The sequence below is a fragment of the Fusarium subglutinans genome (assembly GCF_013396075.1).
Source record: "Fusarium subglutinans strain NRRL 66333 chromosome Unknown NRRL66333_c0000027, whole genome shotgun sequence".
NCBI classification, from domain to species: Eukaryota; Fungi; Ascomycota; class Sordariomycetes; order Hypocreales; family Nectriaceae; genus Fusarium; species Fusarium subglutinans.
In genome coordinates this window covers 15,720-32,037 of record NW_023502090.1, presented here as the reverse complement: position 1 = coordinate 32,037, position 16,318 = coordinate 15,720, and the positions used below count along the sequence as shown (strand labels likewise).

Sequence of the window (16,318 nt, the reverse complement as noted above, 5' to 3'; positions counted from 1 at the left end):
TCCTTGCATATCGTAAACACCCCGGCTGAGTCTGATGATATAGACCTAAGGTAGGTCGTTGCGACGTGTAACCAGCAAAACGTTGGACAGTGAGACATGTCAATTCTTGGAAATGACCGAAAAGATGCCAAAATACAAAAGCCAGACATTATGAGTATGCCCAGCGCCAATGGAATTGGACCCCTGTTCTCGTTGGCTGTGGCTCAGCGAGGCAGAGCGCTTGACAGGGCTGACTTCTCGCTGTTGTTTGGTCGTTGACTCGCTGGTATTGCCGCTGAGATGAGGGGCTTTGTCGACGGATCGCCTTCGTTATTCGGGGCTCGTCTCGCTATCGCTTTGAGGGGAAATGTTTTGCGATTCACGGGCTGGCTGTGTAATGCCTAGGACTTTGAGTAAGCTGGTTGTTCAATGAGGTTGTCGTTGAGTTGCCTAGTCACTAACGTACGTTAGTTCGTTCCGCTCTGTGATTCACGGTTACTAGAAATACTGTATAAACAGCCCGTGAAATACTCCTCATGACGATTTACCATCAACCTCGTACATCACAATTCTTCTCAAGACCTCGTCTGACTGGTTCTTGTCAGAGAGATATCATCGTTGGCCTCACATCATCCTCCAATCTCCCACTGGTCCGTTACATCCGCCACAAACGCTGACCAAAGAAGGCTTGGAGACTAAGGTACCTACAAAATTACATACAACATCGCCACTTGGAACTCTCCATTTTATTTTATTTTATTTTATTGTACTGCAACCCAGACCTAGCAAGTTAACAAGTATAGCACAGTACAAGCGCCCTTGTATCCGCGGACGAAGCGGAACCGTCCCCTCTGAACAAACTCGTCTCCTTGTGTCTTGACGTGTCGCACCTTGACCAAGACAGACAAGACTGGGGGTTGATCCTGTGCTGATCAGTTCTATTTCTTCTCTCTCTGTCTCCCTCCCTGAATTCTCGCTTTCTGCGCCCCTGAATTTCTTGGAAGACCTCATCGTGCTTGACCCTGAAATCAAGAATCTCCTCCATTCCCTATTTATATATCGTGCCTTATCTATAACTAGTGGCCAATTTTCTATCTTTTTTTCTCCTCAAAACTTGCCTCACTTGGCGCTCCACTCAATTCAAACCTACTTGACGGACGCCCTGGTCCCTATAAACGCTTCGCCTTGCGCTGAGCTGACCCCTCTGGACTCGACCACTACGACCACGCTACGCTACTCGCTCAACCCTGCGAACTGAGCCACGGCCTCGAATCCATCGCCTGCTCCAGCCTTCAGCTTCAATCAAAGTCCAGTCCAATTCCTTTCAACAACTGCGCATCTCTCCACAGGCTTCTTCACCGCCCTCGCCCCTCGACATTTCTATAACATTCCTTCGCCAGTCGCTTCCGGACCTTGATCGCTTCTTTACTCACAACATTGATTGCCCTTTTCCCTCTCTTTTCATCAAGCAAGCAGCGCGTGCTCCCTTTTACGGCTGTTACACCCAAAGACCGGCGCGAGCCCACCGCCACACTCACAATCCCACCAACTATGATGGGATCAAAACAAATGCCTGATCGCAAAGAGCTTCGCGATTACAACTACGCTGTCGCCGGCCAGTAAGTCTCTTGATCCTTTTCGCATTGCATATGCGCTCCTCATCCGAGTAATTTACTCTCCCTTGAGAGCGCCTCTGTTGCTCTGGCTTGGCATTTATTTGCGTCACAATGCCACCCCGCGCTTCGTCTGCATCATACTAATTTCGATGACTCAAGTGCCGGCACGCTTTGTACCCCCGATGGCGAACTATTCATCAAGCCTTGCACACAGTCCGAGATCGATTTCTACCAGTCTGCCAATCGAAGACATCCCGAGTTCGCCGATATAATGCCATTGTTCATGGGATCCCTCCTCCTCACCGACCCTACTGAGAAGACAATAGACGAGGCTGTTGCTGGTGTTATATCCCACGCCGGAGATCTCAAGACGTCAAAGGAAGAGATTGTCGCTTCGGTAACCGAACAGGTTGCTCACGTTACAGCGACACAACAAAAAGAGGGCGGTGCTTGGGTCCCAGCCAAGGATAACAAGATCAAGACCGATAAGGCGGTTGTGCTGGACAATGCCACTTTTGGCTTCAAGAGCCCCAACATCCTCGATGTCAAGTTGGGAGTAAGACTCTGGGCCGATGATGCCCCTCAACAAAAAAAGCAGCGCTTCGACAAGATCTCAGCCGAGACGACACACGGTAGCTTGGGATTCCGGATAGCAGGAATGCGGGTCTACCGCGGATCAGAGGATGCCTCGGAACTGGACGAGGAAAACTACAAGATCTACGATAAGGACTATGGCCGAACAACAGTCACCCAAGAAAACGTCGTGGAGCAGTTCCGAAAATTCATCTTCAACAAAAGCGCTAGCATCGACGAAGATCTCGGCAAGGCCGTTTGCGCAGCCTTCATCCGAGACCTCCAAAGAGTTGAAGAGATCCTCTCACGACATGAAAGCCGAATGTACTCATCTTCATTACTATTCATCTTCGAGGGTGATGGTGAAGCCCTCCGAAGCGCCATTGAAGAGAACAACGCACTTATCGACGCAGAGGCAGGCATTGGCCAAGCAGCTCGAACTACCAAGAGGGTTGATAGCGGCATCGCTCTGGACGACGAAGACGAGCTAGACGAAGACTCGGACCTCGAGGCCTCCCTACCACAAATATACTCCCTAAAACTCATTGACTTTGCCCACGCCGAATGGACCCCCGGTCAAGGACCCGACGAAAACGCCTTGACGGGCGTAAGGAGTCTCTTGCGCATTTTCGAGGAGATGGCGTAAATATGTTCACGGAAATGAAAAAGGGCACCCTTTATGATCATGACAAAAACCAACGGCTTAAAATGGGGACGGATATAAAGAAAGCATTTTGCTTAGACGGAAATGGAGCTCGATACCCATGTGCTAAAGGATCGAAAGGGGATCAAATGATCAGATGATCAAACGTAAAAAACAGCTGCGCTGCGCTGCGGCTCGGTGCATGGCGTCCATGGTGATGACAATTGAACTTTTACTTTTGCTTTGTTCTCATGGGGTGGTGCTATCAACCTGACATCCTGTTAGATGTCTGATCTTGGTTTTGGCGTTGAAGGATCTGTATTTAGTTGTACGATTATATGGAGTATACATACAGGATCAGGCTATTATACGAGGTTATAAGCATAAAGAACCTTTACCCTTTCTACTTATACATGTGATGCAACTAATGGAGAAGCAATAGGTAGAATTGTTCACGTATACGGTATTTTTATAGAATGAATAATGTTTTAACAGGCCTTTATAAACTACCTGTGTCCAGAATACTTCATAGACCTGGTAGAAAAGCCTTGAAACAAGCCTTCAAGCCTACGAAAGTAAGTCTAATTACCACAAACAAGCTGAAATGCGTCCGATACCCATACTTAATCATTATACTTAGAAACGCGCGAATCCAACCGAGTCCCAAGGTCAAAAACTCCTAATATAATTATTGTGAAGTAGAGAATACGCAGGCACCTGTATAAAGCCGAGTTCCTCCTGGTAGCACCCATGAATCAGAACGATAGTCCTTTGTCAAGACCTTGAGCAAAAAGAACATCGCGAGAATGTGTAAAAAATGAAACTCGTTGATGAGACTGGGACTCGAACCCAGGAGGATTGCTCCACCAGGAAATTGGTGTTAAGGTTAACCTTAACCTGGCGCCATAACCAACTCGGCCATCTCACCCAAGTCCTTTAGGACCCGCTTGTTGTGGTGGACGGCTGCGCAACATTGTAAAAAGTCGCTGGAATTTCCAAGAGACGGACGAAGCCATCTCGGTGTCTTATTTCCGCATCGTGTAAAAGAGACATGTGGCGAGTGTTTAGTCCTTGGACTGAATCTTGTGGTCTCCAGCGACGACGTCGGCGTAGGAAGGTGGCACGCCCTGGCTTTCAGAACTGCCCTCGCCGTTATTTGTCACGCCATGCTGCTGAGGCGCAGGACGAGAAGAACCACCAGCATTCTGAGTGCCATAGTTCATGCTGTTATTGTTGTTGCTAGCGCTACCATGATGAGGTTGAGGCTGAGGCTTGGGCTGCTGGTTCTGAGGGTGGCCATGCTGATGAGGGCCTGGCGGGCACTGGACGTAGACGTAGGTAACGCGGTTACCCTCACGATCCTGTGGCAAGGACTCGTACTCGTAGGGCGGCTCAGGATATTTGGCAATGATGTACCATGCGTGGATAAGGCCGGGGATGTAGCCGAGACAGCAGAGGAGGATGTTGATGAGAGAATCGGCGCTGCAGAGACCGCACTTTACCCAGACTAAATCGATGTTAGCGATGATGCGCGACAGGGAAAACTGGTGGACTTACCGGGCAGTGGGGGGAAGAGAATGGCGAGGAAAGCGAGGAAGAAGTCGGCGGAACACATTTTAGTGTAGTAGAGAGCGTTCGAAACTCTTGATTGAAAGATAACAAAGAGAAAGCGGTTGAGTTGAAGAATTGATGGTTGTTTGTATGCTTGTTTGGTGCGAGGAAGAAGAGAGACCGTGTGACCTGATTGACGATGACGAAGGGTTCTTGCGAGGTTCTGCGCTACGACATGCGAGACAGAGGCTGGGTCACCTGGAGGGTGGCGTCCCTGGGGGAGGGGCTTGCGTAAGAGGGACTGTACAGGGAAGAAGGGAGTGCGTGATTGGCTGTAGCTGAGACGTCAGTCACTGGAACCCCGCCGACAGGCACAGAATCGGGTCATCACTGAGTTTAAAGTCCTGGAGGCAGCCAAAGTCGCCTCAACACGACTTCCCACGAGCTGCAGCGATGAAGGTACCAAATTGAAGTTTCATTTCTATTAGTGGATTGCCATAATCTATTGCCTAAGGGTGCCTCTGAGAAAGTATCGAAACAAAAAGTGCAGCGTCTTCTAACAATATACTTCGATATGATGGTTTCGCATACGTCATTCCACTTACACTCTCGACAAGAAATGAATGGATTTCAGGCAGAAGCACAAAACATCTGACGCAGACAACGAATCGCTTATGCAAAGCTAAACTGTAAGTTTACCCAACTACTCACTACCAGCTATCAACTATCAACTATCAAGTCAAGTAGCTCGCACAGCTAATATCACACACTGGTTTCAACACCCTGCTTCACTACGAACACTTCCGAACAACTGGATGCCCTCATGGAGCAGCTTCTGCTCCGCTCCCTCACACAAAGTCATACATTCATCGGGCGAATGGTTTAGTGGTATAATACTCCCTTAGCATAATTCAGCTTTCTGAAGAATCTGGGAGTGGTCCAGGGTTCGATTCCCTGTTCGTCCAACTCAGGTGGTTCAAACCCACCATTATCCCTACTTTTTAGCTTTTGTTGCTTTTATTTTTTAGATTGTAAAAGTAATCCAAAGAGAAGAGTAATTTAGTTAAGTTATTCAAAGTTGATATAAAAATTAAGTAATTTATCCCAAAGTAAGAATAGTCTTAAGCATAACAGTCTGTTAAATATCAGCCTTTTGGATTTTCATCGCGAGGCAGCAGAAAGCTTCAGTAGTATCTTAGGCTTTTACCAAAACTCATATTGGGATTCATATAAATACCCCGGACATCTGCAACAGGTCGTGGATCGCGCGCTTAAGACTTTTATCCACAGTACTGAAGGTAAATAAAGTAATCAAAAGCTCCCCTAAGTTCATACTTAGATTGCATAAGGTTATCATAAATTTACCTATTCTCGTAGGTGACTGAGGTCGACAGTGAGTTGCTTGCTGACTCATCGGTTTTTTTATTTTCTATCCCTACGAGTACGACCTCGGACACTTCAACACAGCAACACAACCCAATCAGTATGGATGACTTATCGAATCTCGAGTTGCTATCCCTCGTTTCGAAGGTATCTTCAGAGTTGAAGAACCACATGAATCTAGAGGATAAAACTGTAGCTGAATTCCTCATCGATAAACGGACCAAATGCAGCAACTTTGAGGACTTTCGCGACGATCTAGCAAAGGCCCTCCCGTCGATTCCTCTCAGTCTCATAGAAAGTATCGACCGTTTAGTGCTTGCTCTGCATCCGCAGTTCAAAGGAAAAGTCAAGGCCAATCACGAAGAGCACCATTCAAGAACCCTAAAAGAGAAGGAGAAGGTCTTCAGTGGGCTCGCGCTGCCAGATAACCAGCCTGCGCGTGACGATGGTTCGGGCGCATTCGACGACACATTAGCACTACTAGAGGGTCTAGAAGGGAAGGCGAAAAAGGAGAAGTCCGCTAGAAAACGAAGTCGAAGCCCCCGCGAAGGCGATTACAAAGAGTCAAGGAGGAGGAGAAAAAGGTCGCGCTCCGGAGAACGACGAAAACGAGATAAATATCGATCGCGGTCACGCTCGCGGTCGCATGAGCGAGGCGACGAAGATTGGCGTGACGGGTACCGCGATTCGCGCAAAGATCGACGAGGGCGCCGGCGACACGACGACGATAACGATGACCGGTTTCGCAATGCTCCAGCTCCTGACGTCGACGATTCACCGCAGCTGCACAAGGTCTACGAGGGACATGTTACAGGATTGAAAGACTTCGGCGCCTTTATCAACCTGCACAATGTAAAAGGCAGAGTTGATGGCCTCGTACACGTATCCCGAATGTCTGCTGGACAGCGCGTCAACCACCCGTCGGATCTGGTGTCGCATGGACAAAAAGTCTGGGTCAAGGTGACAAGTCTCGATAAGGACCAGAATGGCCGCGACCGTGTGGGCTTATCAATGAAGGATGTCGATCAGTCGACTGGGGAGGACCTAGAACCACAAGCTCGAATGACGACTGGTGCCAACATGGAAGCGCTGGGAGGGGGTCTAAGAGACGGGTTTGCGGAACCAACCGGCATGCCTCGAGATAACTTGGGACCTCCACGACGACAGAAGAAGAGAATGACTTCTCCTGAAAGGTGGGAGATCAGACAATTGATCGCATCAGGAGTGGCCAAGGCCTCGGATTACCCCGACCTGGAAGAAGACTACAACGCGACTCTCCGCGGAGATGGTGAGCTTGAGCTTGAGGAGGATGTCGATATCGAGGTTCGCGAGGAGGAACCGCCGTTTTTGGCCGGACAGACCAAGCAGTCCCTAGAATTATCGCCTATTCGCGTTGTCAAGGCCCCAGAAGGCTCTATGAATCGAGCAGCTATGTCTGGTACCAACTTGGCGAAAGAACGCAAGGAGCTCAAGCAACAAGAAGCCGATGCGGCTGCCAAGGACGAGCCCAAAGAGAACCTATCCTCTCAATGGCAAGACCCTATGGCTGATCCCGATAAGAGGAAGTTCGCTAGCGATTTGAGGAACGCCAGGAAGAATCAGCCTTCTGAAGACGTGCCCGAATGGAAAAAGGCAGTCATTCCAAAGGGACAGTCTCTGGGCAAGCGCACGAACCTTAGCATCAAGGAGCAACGAGAGTCGCTTCCTGTGTATGCATTCCGAGAGCAACTGATCAAGGCTGTTCACGAAAACCAGATCTTGATCGTAGTCGGAGAAACAGGATCAGGAAAGACGACTCAATTAACGCAGTATCTCGCTGAAGCTGGGTTTGCCAATGATGGTATCATTGGCTGCACGCAACCTCGCCGTGTTGCTGCCATGTCTGTCGCTAAGCGAGTAGCGGAAGAAGTTGGCTGCAAGCTTGGTGAGGAGGTCGGATATACAATTCGATTTGAAGACTGCACCAGTCCTTCGACGAAGATCAAGTACATGACAGATGGTATGCTTCAGCGTGAGATTCTGGTGGATCCCGACATGTCTCGATACTCCTGTATCATGCTTGATGAAGCTCACGAGCGTACCATTGCCACGGATGTGCTATTTGCCCTGTTAAAGAAGGCTCTCAAGCGACGCCCCGATATGAAAGTCATTGTCACCTCAGCTACTCTCGACGCAGACAAATTCTCTGCGTACTTCAACGAATGTCCTATTTTCACCATTCCCGGTCGAACATACCCTGTCGAAATCCTCTATTCAAAGGAACCCGAGTCCGATTACCTAGATACCGCTCTTGTCACAGTCATGCAGATCCATATTACCGAGCCCAAGGGCGACATTCTTCTTTTCTTGACAGGTCAAGAGGAAATTGACACAGCATGCGAAGTCTTGTATGAGAGAATGAAAGCTTTAGGGCCTAACGTGCCAGACCTCATCATTCTTCCTGTCTACGCTTCACTTCCGACAGAAATGCAAAGTCGAATTTTCGATCCTGCACCCCCTGGCAGCCGTAAGGTTGTCATCGCCACAAATATTGCAGAGACTTCCATTACTATCGACGAGATTTACTACGTTGTCGACCCAGGCTTCGTCAAGCAGAACGCTTACGACCCCAAATTGGGTATGGACTCTCTAGTAGTTACACCAATTTCTCAGGCCCAGGCAAACCAAAGAGCTGGTCGAGCAGGTCGAACTGGACCCGGAAAGTGTTTCCGTCTATATACCGAGGCAGCTTACCAGTCTGAAATGTTGCCGACTAGTATCCCCGAAATCCAACGACAAAACTTATCCACAACAATCCTCATGCTCAAGGCAATGGGCATCAACGACTTGCTTCACTTTGACTTCATGGACCCGCCCCCTATCAACACCATGCTTACAGCACTGGAGGAGCTATATGCCCTCAGTGCCCTCGACGACGAAGGTCTGCTCACTCGACTGGGGCGAAAGATGGCTGATTTCCCTATGGAACCTTCCCTTGCCAAAGTTCTTATCGCTGCTGTTGACCTAGAATGTGCGGATGAAGTCCTCAGCATCGTGTCAATGCTTAACATTCCCACCGTCTTTTACCGCCCCAAAGAGAAGCAGTCTCAAGCAGATCAAAAGAAGGCCAAGTTCCACGATCCCCACGGTGACCACCTAACCTTCCTCAACGTCTACAACTCATGGAAGCAGAGCGGCTACTCAGCACCCTGGTGTTTCGAGAACTTCATCCAAGCGCGTTCCATGCGTCGCGCAAAGGACGTCCGCGATCAAATCGTCAAGATCATGGACCGCTACAAACACAAGATCAAGTCCTGCGGCCGCGAAACCGAAAAGGTCCGCCGGGCCCTCTGCGCAGGCTTCTTCCGCAACGCAGCTCGCAAGGATCCCCAGGAGGGCTACAAGACCCTTACCGAGGGCACACCCGTGTATCTGCACCCCAGCTCCGCGCTCTTTGGCAAGCAGGCCGAGTGGGTCATCTATCACGAGCTCATCCTCACGAGTAAAGAATACATGCACTGCACCACGAGCATCGAGCCCAAGTGGCTCGTTGAGGCGGCGCCGACCTTCTTCAAGGTCGCGCCGACGGATAAGCTGAGCAAGAGGAAGAAGGCGGAGAGGATCCAGCCGCTGTATAATAAATTTGCTACTGAGGATGATTGGAGGTTGAGTGCGCAAAGGAAGGGCGGAAGAGGAGGAGGTGGTGGTGGCACATGGGGTTAATGAGTCCCCTAAGATTATGCTAACTTGCCTAAATATTTGTCACTTTAGGGTCGAGATACTAAAGTCTTCCCTAAATTTTATCAAACTCCTAAATATTTTGCTAGAATTAGAGTACCTAGAGGCTGTCTAAACCTATCCTAAATTCCTCTAAGTTTGTAGGTAACTATTCTTGTCACTCAGTCTCGAGATCTGAAGTTTTCTTGCCTCCCCTGTCTTCAATACTTCGTTCATGAAGTGCCATTTCTCTGAACTTTACTCCGTACTCCGTATGTTTCCAACGCTCGTCACTACCTAGGTCGTGCAGGGACCTATGACCAATAGCTAGTATGACCAAACTTGGTTGAATATGCCGAGCATTTACTAAATTACCTAACTGTGTCCTGAACTTATGCTCAGTCTATCCTAAATTGTTCTAAACCTGTACAAATATTCTTCTCACTTTACTAACGCTTGAGGTGTGAGGCCACTGAATCTTGGGTGGCCCAAGCTCCACTATCAATCGTGCTGATTGGTGGCGTGGCCATTGCCTCCACATCCAATGCCCATGACATTCATCGGCCGCCTTGAGCCTCCACTGACGAATACCTCCATCTTCATCTTCAACCTCATCTCACGCTCAATGGTACAATCTCGATTTTTTTATGCTTCGCAGAGAAGCTATTTTTCACAACAACAACGAGACAGAAACAACATGAGCTCGAGTCATCAAAATGTCGCCTCCATTGTTGAAGACCGTTCGCACATTGAAGGATTCCACATTTGAAGCTTGTGCCTGTATCAGTACACATTTGAAGGCATCTGCATCTGCAACCGCAGAGAACACAGCGAAAGCTGACAGAAATGACCTCAAATCCCTAACTATCGAGTTAAGACTTCTTGGAGGCACACTCTATAGTCTTGAGTCTCTCATCGTTGAGTTGTCTGTAGACAATGATGCTGCCGACAGCACCCTTGGTATCACCCCTAGCGCCTCAGGATCCGAAAATGACCCTTCACAAGAATGGCCAATTGTCGATGGGTATGAGATACTCCTCACTGCCATAAAAGGCTTTCACCATCTCGCCACTTCTGATGGGATCAAGGCCGCTAGATCATCACTCCAGGACATCCGATCCAAACTAGCGTTTGTGCTCGGAGTCTCAGACACCCTCGAGGATATCTCACTTCGGCTCACTCTACTCGAATCAGAGCCGTTGCCTCAACTTCTGGTCCAGAAGGAATATGACCCAGACGCTATTGAGTCACCTGTACAGACCCCCTATGACGATGAGCAGGGTGAAGCAAAACCCGAAGATGTTTCCGTTTGGCTAAATATCCTGAACTCGCCTGAAAATGATCGCGAGCCTGCAGAATACAACAAAGAGATCACATTAGTCCAGTCACGCCGCATCACAGAGCCAGCATATAGAATAGCAGCTATACGATGGCCAAAATACGCAGAGGTCTACTGGCAAAAACTTCGACCCCAAGTCTGCTCCCTCTTTCGTATCCAAAAGTCGTACAACTTTGTACAGTGGGTTCTTGAGTATGCCAGGGAGACGTACCCTCGAACATTCGGCACCATGGCCCTCTCGCCAAGATGTCTTCTCGAGCTGACTGATGCGCTCTGCAACGGATCTATCCTACCACTTCATATTGCTGCTGCCTTCGGGTTGCCTAACCTTTGCAGAGACCTTCTTTCGATGGGCGCCAACGTTAACCAGCCCGGCCTTCTCGGCACGCCACTATATTGCGCCCTCGTAGGCAGCAAGGTTCTTATCACCCGCACAGAGCCAGTATCGTGGCCGACTCTTCTCGTTGGTAACGACTCTGATGTCGATCAGGCAGCAACTGTCCTATTGCTTGTCGAAAACGGCGCAGATTGCTCGTTTCGGTATTCTTGGAAGGATGCCTCTGAAGAGGTATCACTAGCAGGTTTGGCTTTTTGGACTGCAATGAAGACCAAACATGAAGCAATATTCACAAACATCATCAAAGGATTTGCGAATGCCACTAAAGGATCCACCGACACCACTAAAGGAGATGCGCTGGACTCTTCTTTTTGTCTCCTTTTGCAGCGAGAACCTGTAGTCAAACGTGGTCTGCTCCACCGAACTCGATTTGCGCGCTTGCTCACATACGTCTATGACCTGACTTTGGCCGACATTGAAAAAGAGTCAACGGAGCACAATTGGCTCCAAGAGCTGGTAGCTCGACTCATGGTGCATGCCAACATCAAGCTTTGCCCCTTGGGTGACGGAAAGGTGGACACATTGAAAGACAACAACTTTGCGGCTGCCGTTCGGACTGCCGTTTTGGACTTCAATGTGATCTTGGTGGATCGTCTGATCAAAGACCCAAGGTTCAATGCCAACTTCAAATACGACAAGGAAGAGACTCTCCTCCACATGGCTGCTGAGTCTGCGCAGAATGAGATTCTGGAAATGCTAATTGAAACCGGGGCCGATATCAGAGCCAGAGACTCAAGCGGTCGCACACCACTCATGGTCTGTAACGAAGTCAGTCCTATGGCTAAGCTGATTCTTGAACACGGTGTACCGACTTTTGATAAGGATAATGGCGGCCGCAACATTTGGCACTACTTTGCTGCTACTAACGAAGACGACATACTCAAATTCCTGTGGGACAACGATCCTTACAAGATCCGCAACTTGAACGCCGTTGATGAACAAGGGCATACGCCACTGCAGTCAGCGTTTGCTCACGTCGAGGCTCTTCAGCAATCTCCCAAGACCTCTACGTCCGCCGCACCGTTTGCAGCTTATTTTTTGCTCGAGAAAAGTCAAGGGTATATACGAGCCGAGGGCAATGAGAACCTGGCTCGATGGGCTGTCGAATGGGGCAATCTGGGGCTGGTACGGCAGCTGTTCCACCTCTTTCCCCAGGTTAACATGAATGATGAATTACTCCTCAAGTCACTTAATATGTCGGCTTCACCGGAGATGGTCTCATTGGTACTTGAAAGGGCTGGGCCCTCTCGGCCATTCGCTGATGGCACAACGGCAGCAGAGACAGTTATCACAAACGTTAAGCTCTTGAAGGAAGGTCGTTTGACTCGTAACCCGTCGTCGCATCCTTCCTGCGCTCCACAAATGACGCGTAGCGCCTATATGCAGCTTCTTACGCCTGAAGTCATCAAATCGCGAGATTCCAAGGGGCGAGGCATTTGGCTGCGGTTTACACAGGATGTCATCCCATTGATTAGTACTCGTGCGCTAGAACATCCTCCATCCCTATATTTCCTATCCTCTTTCATGATGATGGCTATATCGTGCTTGGTTAAAGCGGGCGCCTTGGCAGACTACGAGAAGGAGAGCAAAAAATGGGCCATCAGCTGCATAGCGACGAGAGGGGAGTTTTCTGCCTGGGAACCGAGATGGGAGAGTTGGCACATGCCCTTTGTCGCAACTATCTTGTCCCTCTGGCTTTACGACCCGAATCGGCATGACGGCGAACTCGGGATCATGGGCTTCTTCAACGAGGACGAGGCGGCAATTCTGCTGTGGACGCTCGTTAAGCTCCGCATGCCAGAAGTCGTCGAACTGCTCGTGCAATGTGGCTGCGACGCGCACAAGCCTAGGCCGCCTCTGCCCTTTGATGGGAGATCGGTCTTCGAGAGGTTCCTGGCTGATCAGCCTATTGATGTGAGCATGATCCGACCCCTGCTTCACGGCACGAAGCCACATCATATTAGGAAGCAGCAGCAGTACACATTCACAGAGCTTGTGCGAGTAGCTGATGAAGCAATCGCTGTGGAAATTCTCGGTCGATTGATTGATCGGGGATTGGATGTTGATGGCTTGGAAATTCCAGCGTAAGTCTCCTAATTCTGGTCTAAGCTCACCCTACTTCTGCCTGAGTTTACGTGAAGCTGTCCTACACTCTCCTAAGTTTTCTAACCTCATCCTACACTTCCCTAACTTTTCTAAACTTATCCTAAACTTAGGTCATCTAACTAATTCTGTGTCTCTTTAGTACTTCACCAATGAAATCACCCGCATCATCCCCGTCATTGCTCACAATAGCGATCTGCTCAAAGAAGATCCTCCTAGGGCGATTGCTGATCGAACGAGGCGCAGATGCCTCTTTGGCACCGCCAAATTCCATCAGTGCCTATCTTCTTGCCGCCAAGCTTGGATATGTGGTTATCCTTGAAATGATCATCGAGAAAGTCGGATCGGCAGAGTTTCCTTGGCTAGTCATATACGAACACATGGAGGATCGCGATACTTACAATGCCTTGCAGTTCGCGGCAGCCGGTGGTCATCGTGATGCCCTCACAACTCTCTTAGAGGCCACACCTCTGGCTGACAAAATCACTGCTGCTAGTCCGCGATTTGGCAGAACGTGCGCCCACCTGGCTGCAAAGGCTGGCTCTTTGGATTGCGTGAAGATATTGATGAGATACTCAAAACGTCTGTTCAGTGTGAGAGACCTGTCAGGAAGAACCCCTCTGTTTTTGGCAATCGTTGGTGGCAATCAAGAATTGATTCAATATATGAAGGATAATTTGCTGGACTATGATAATCCCCAGGATATGGGTATCATCTCACTGAACCCAGTTCCAGCCCAAAAAGACGACGACGACGACTCTGACAGTGACTCGCTACCAGAGTCATCTCATGGCGAAGCAACTCACGAGCAGAAAATCTCTGAACCAAGACAAATAGGCGCCATGATAGCAGATGCGATAGACCACTATCAACTCAGCCGAGACCCCTTGTTTAGGTCTATTCTCGACCACACCTCAAGGAAAGATTTAGTTTCTGCCATAATGCCTTGTGGCGGCTGTACCCTTCTCAGTTACACGGCAACAACCAACAAGATCCGTCCTATGCTGGAACTAGTGGAGTTGGGGTTTCGTGATTTCGTGGCTGGATGTGAGGAACATTGGCCGGACGGCTACAACGCACTTCTTTGCGCATGCCAGAATATCCGAATGCTGATGACCACCGATTTGTTTATCCCTGCAGATAAAGCACGCTCCTTCTTCAAACTGTGCTTAGATGCTTATTTGAAGGCGGGGATGTCATGGTTTCATCTTCCAATCTCACCGATCCACGCCCTTTTCCACCCCCGGAACAGTGGACAGGATATGGTTTACCATCAGAGAATAGTCCTTGAGGTATTCATCACACACCTAACTGAGCATGCCCAGAGATACTGGTAAGTAATACATAGAAGAACGAGAGGTCATACTGACAAGTAGCAGGGCGCAGATGAGGGCCATTGGGGTTACTGCCGGATTCGAGTTTTCTGCAAATGAGAGCATACAACGGAGAGTTCTACGCTACGCTTTGAACTTGAGGAAGCAAGTTACTCCGGATAATACCGACGCAACCCACAGTACGGTTCTACATGATGTGATACCTCTATGTTCACGAGGGGGCAGTAATCAATTTGATGGTTCTACAACATATCACTATGTAGCCAAACTCCTCATCAAAAACGGAGCCGATGTCAATGCGCAAGACTCGGAACTTGTAACACCCCTGCACCTGGCTGCTCTCTATGGCCAAATGGATATGGTGTTAACACTCTTGAGAGCGGGCGCCAACCCGAATCTTTTGTGTGCCCACGGCTCATCACCACTGGGGTGTTCTGTTGCCTATGGTGACTTCCGAGTCACTCGTTGTCTATTGAGCAATGGCGCAAGCCCTATGACATCCTTCGACATCACTTTCGACACGGTTGACGTCGATGTGGATATCATGCGCCAGTTGATTGAGCTTGGAGCGGATCCCTATGAGGCAAGACCAGGTACCGGAAGTACTCTCACGAATGCGATCTATGGGAGTGCTAAGGGCATGTCACTTGTACTGAATGGAAACTTTGACTTCCATCGCCTTGCAGATCAGGAACCGCTCTTACTCAGCGAGATTCTTGCTCACAGGAAATTATCGTCCATAGAGCTCAAAGCGATCATCAAGCGCATGCCACATGAGTACCGTGCTCGCTTAGTGAACTTTGAACCGGATGACAAACACACTCCATCATTTTACATTATCCGCGATGACGATCCGAAGCTCCTGCAGGTATTACTTGATATGGGTCTGGACATTGAACGCGAGTGGCATGGGAAGGGAACACCGTTGATGTTTGCTGCCAGCATTGGGGCCTTGAAATGCTTCAAGCTCCTCGTTCGCCACGGCGCAAGGCTGGCATACCTCACAACCGGAAGAAGAGGCGAAGTCATTGCGAGATCCGTGACCGAAATCGCAAAGCTCCATCCCCGCCTCCTTCAATGGGCATTGATCGATCGTCACTACGAGACAAAGTATCTCACACAAGCAGCACATAATGAAACTTTTATCCCTACGAAATCCTGGTCCGGCGGACAAAGGGCGGTATATAGAGTTTCAGGCACTGGTGATGAGATCCCCCAGCTGCCAACAGAGTCTATGTTGGACTTGCTCCACCGAACGGCGAGGATGAAGAGGGGTATGAGAGGAAGAGTATTGTTTCCTGTCGACCTTTGTGAAATCACGCTGGGATTTGAGCCGTGGTAGGAATGCGTGCGAGCCCGTCTGTGTGTTGAGAAGCCATGGGTTCCGGTGCGCAGAGTCTAGAGATACCACAGGAAAGCACATCTGTCTTTCGTATTGGCGGTTGGGACGGCCAGCCCAACGGCCTGCTGTATGATTCCCTGCTGGCCCGGAGATTACTTTGTATGATAGGACTGGATGCATTGGGTGTTGAAGAAGAACTGATAGGATAGTTCAGATAATAATTGTAATGTAGTGTATTGTAAGGAAGTGTCCCCAGACCATGAAGGTTTAAGCTACTCACAATAAGCAAGGATAAGACCTTTATCCTGAGCGGTGAAGAGACTTGGATAATTTTTGTCTCGTGATTTGGCCTATAGCCCGGT

The 16,318-nt window shown here is 49.2% G+C and overlaps 4 protein-coding genes across 4 annotated transcripts; 3 read left to right on the top strand and 1 right to left on the bottom strand.

Annotated features, from left to right (window-relative positions):
- Positions 1-1,530: 1,530 nt before the first annotated feature.
- On the top strand, positions 1,531-2,814 carry FSUBG_3045 (transcriptional regulator ARG82; the record flags this gene model as incomplete). Its single annotated transcript, XM_036680884.1, has 2 exons — positions 1,531-1,598; positions 1,755-2,814. 2 exons carry the CDS (start codon positions 1,531-1,533, stop codon positions 2,812-2,814), a joined length of 1,128 nt encoding a protein of 375 aa, XP_036541293.1.
- A 1,061-nt stretch (positions 2,815-3,875) lies between these two features.
- Positions 3,876-4,426, bottom strand: FSUBG_3044 (SNA2 integral membrane; the record flags this gene model as incomplete). The annotated part of the gene is made up of 2 exons (XM_036680883.1): positions 3,876-4,318; positions 4,369-4,426. 2 exons carry the CDS (start codon positions 4,424-4,426, stop codon positions 3,876-3,878), a joined length of 501 nt encoding a protein of 166 aa, XP_036541292.1.
- Positions 4,427-5,847: 1,421 nt separating this feature from the next.
- On the top strand, positions 5,848-9,447 carry FSUBG_3043 (ATP dependent RNA helicase; the record flags this gene model as incomplete). Its single annotated transcript, XM_036680882.1, has 1 exon — positions 5,848-9,447. One exon carries the CDS (start codon positions 5,848-5,850, stop codon positions 9,445-9,447), a length of 3,600 nt encoding a protein of 1,199 aa, XP_036541291.1.
- A 710-nt stretch (positions 9,448-10,157) lies between these two features.
- FSUBG_3042 (uncharacterized protein) lies at positions 10,158-15,956 on the top strand (the record flags this gene model as incomplete). Its single annotated transcript, XM_036680881.1, has 4 exons — positions 10,158-13,261; positions 13,423-14,613; positions 14,660-14,793; positions 14,878-15,956. The coding sequence occupies 4 exons, from the start codon at positions 10,158-10,160 to the stop codon at positions 15,954-15,956; spliced, it is 5,508 nt and encodes a 1,835-aa protein (XP_036541290.1).
- Between the last annotated feature and the right edge of the window lie 362 nt (positions 15,957-16,318).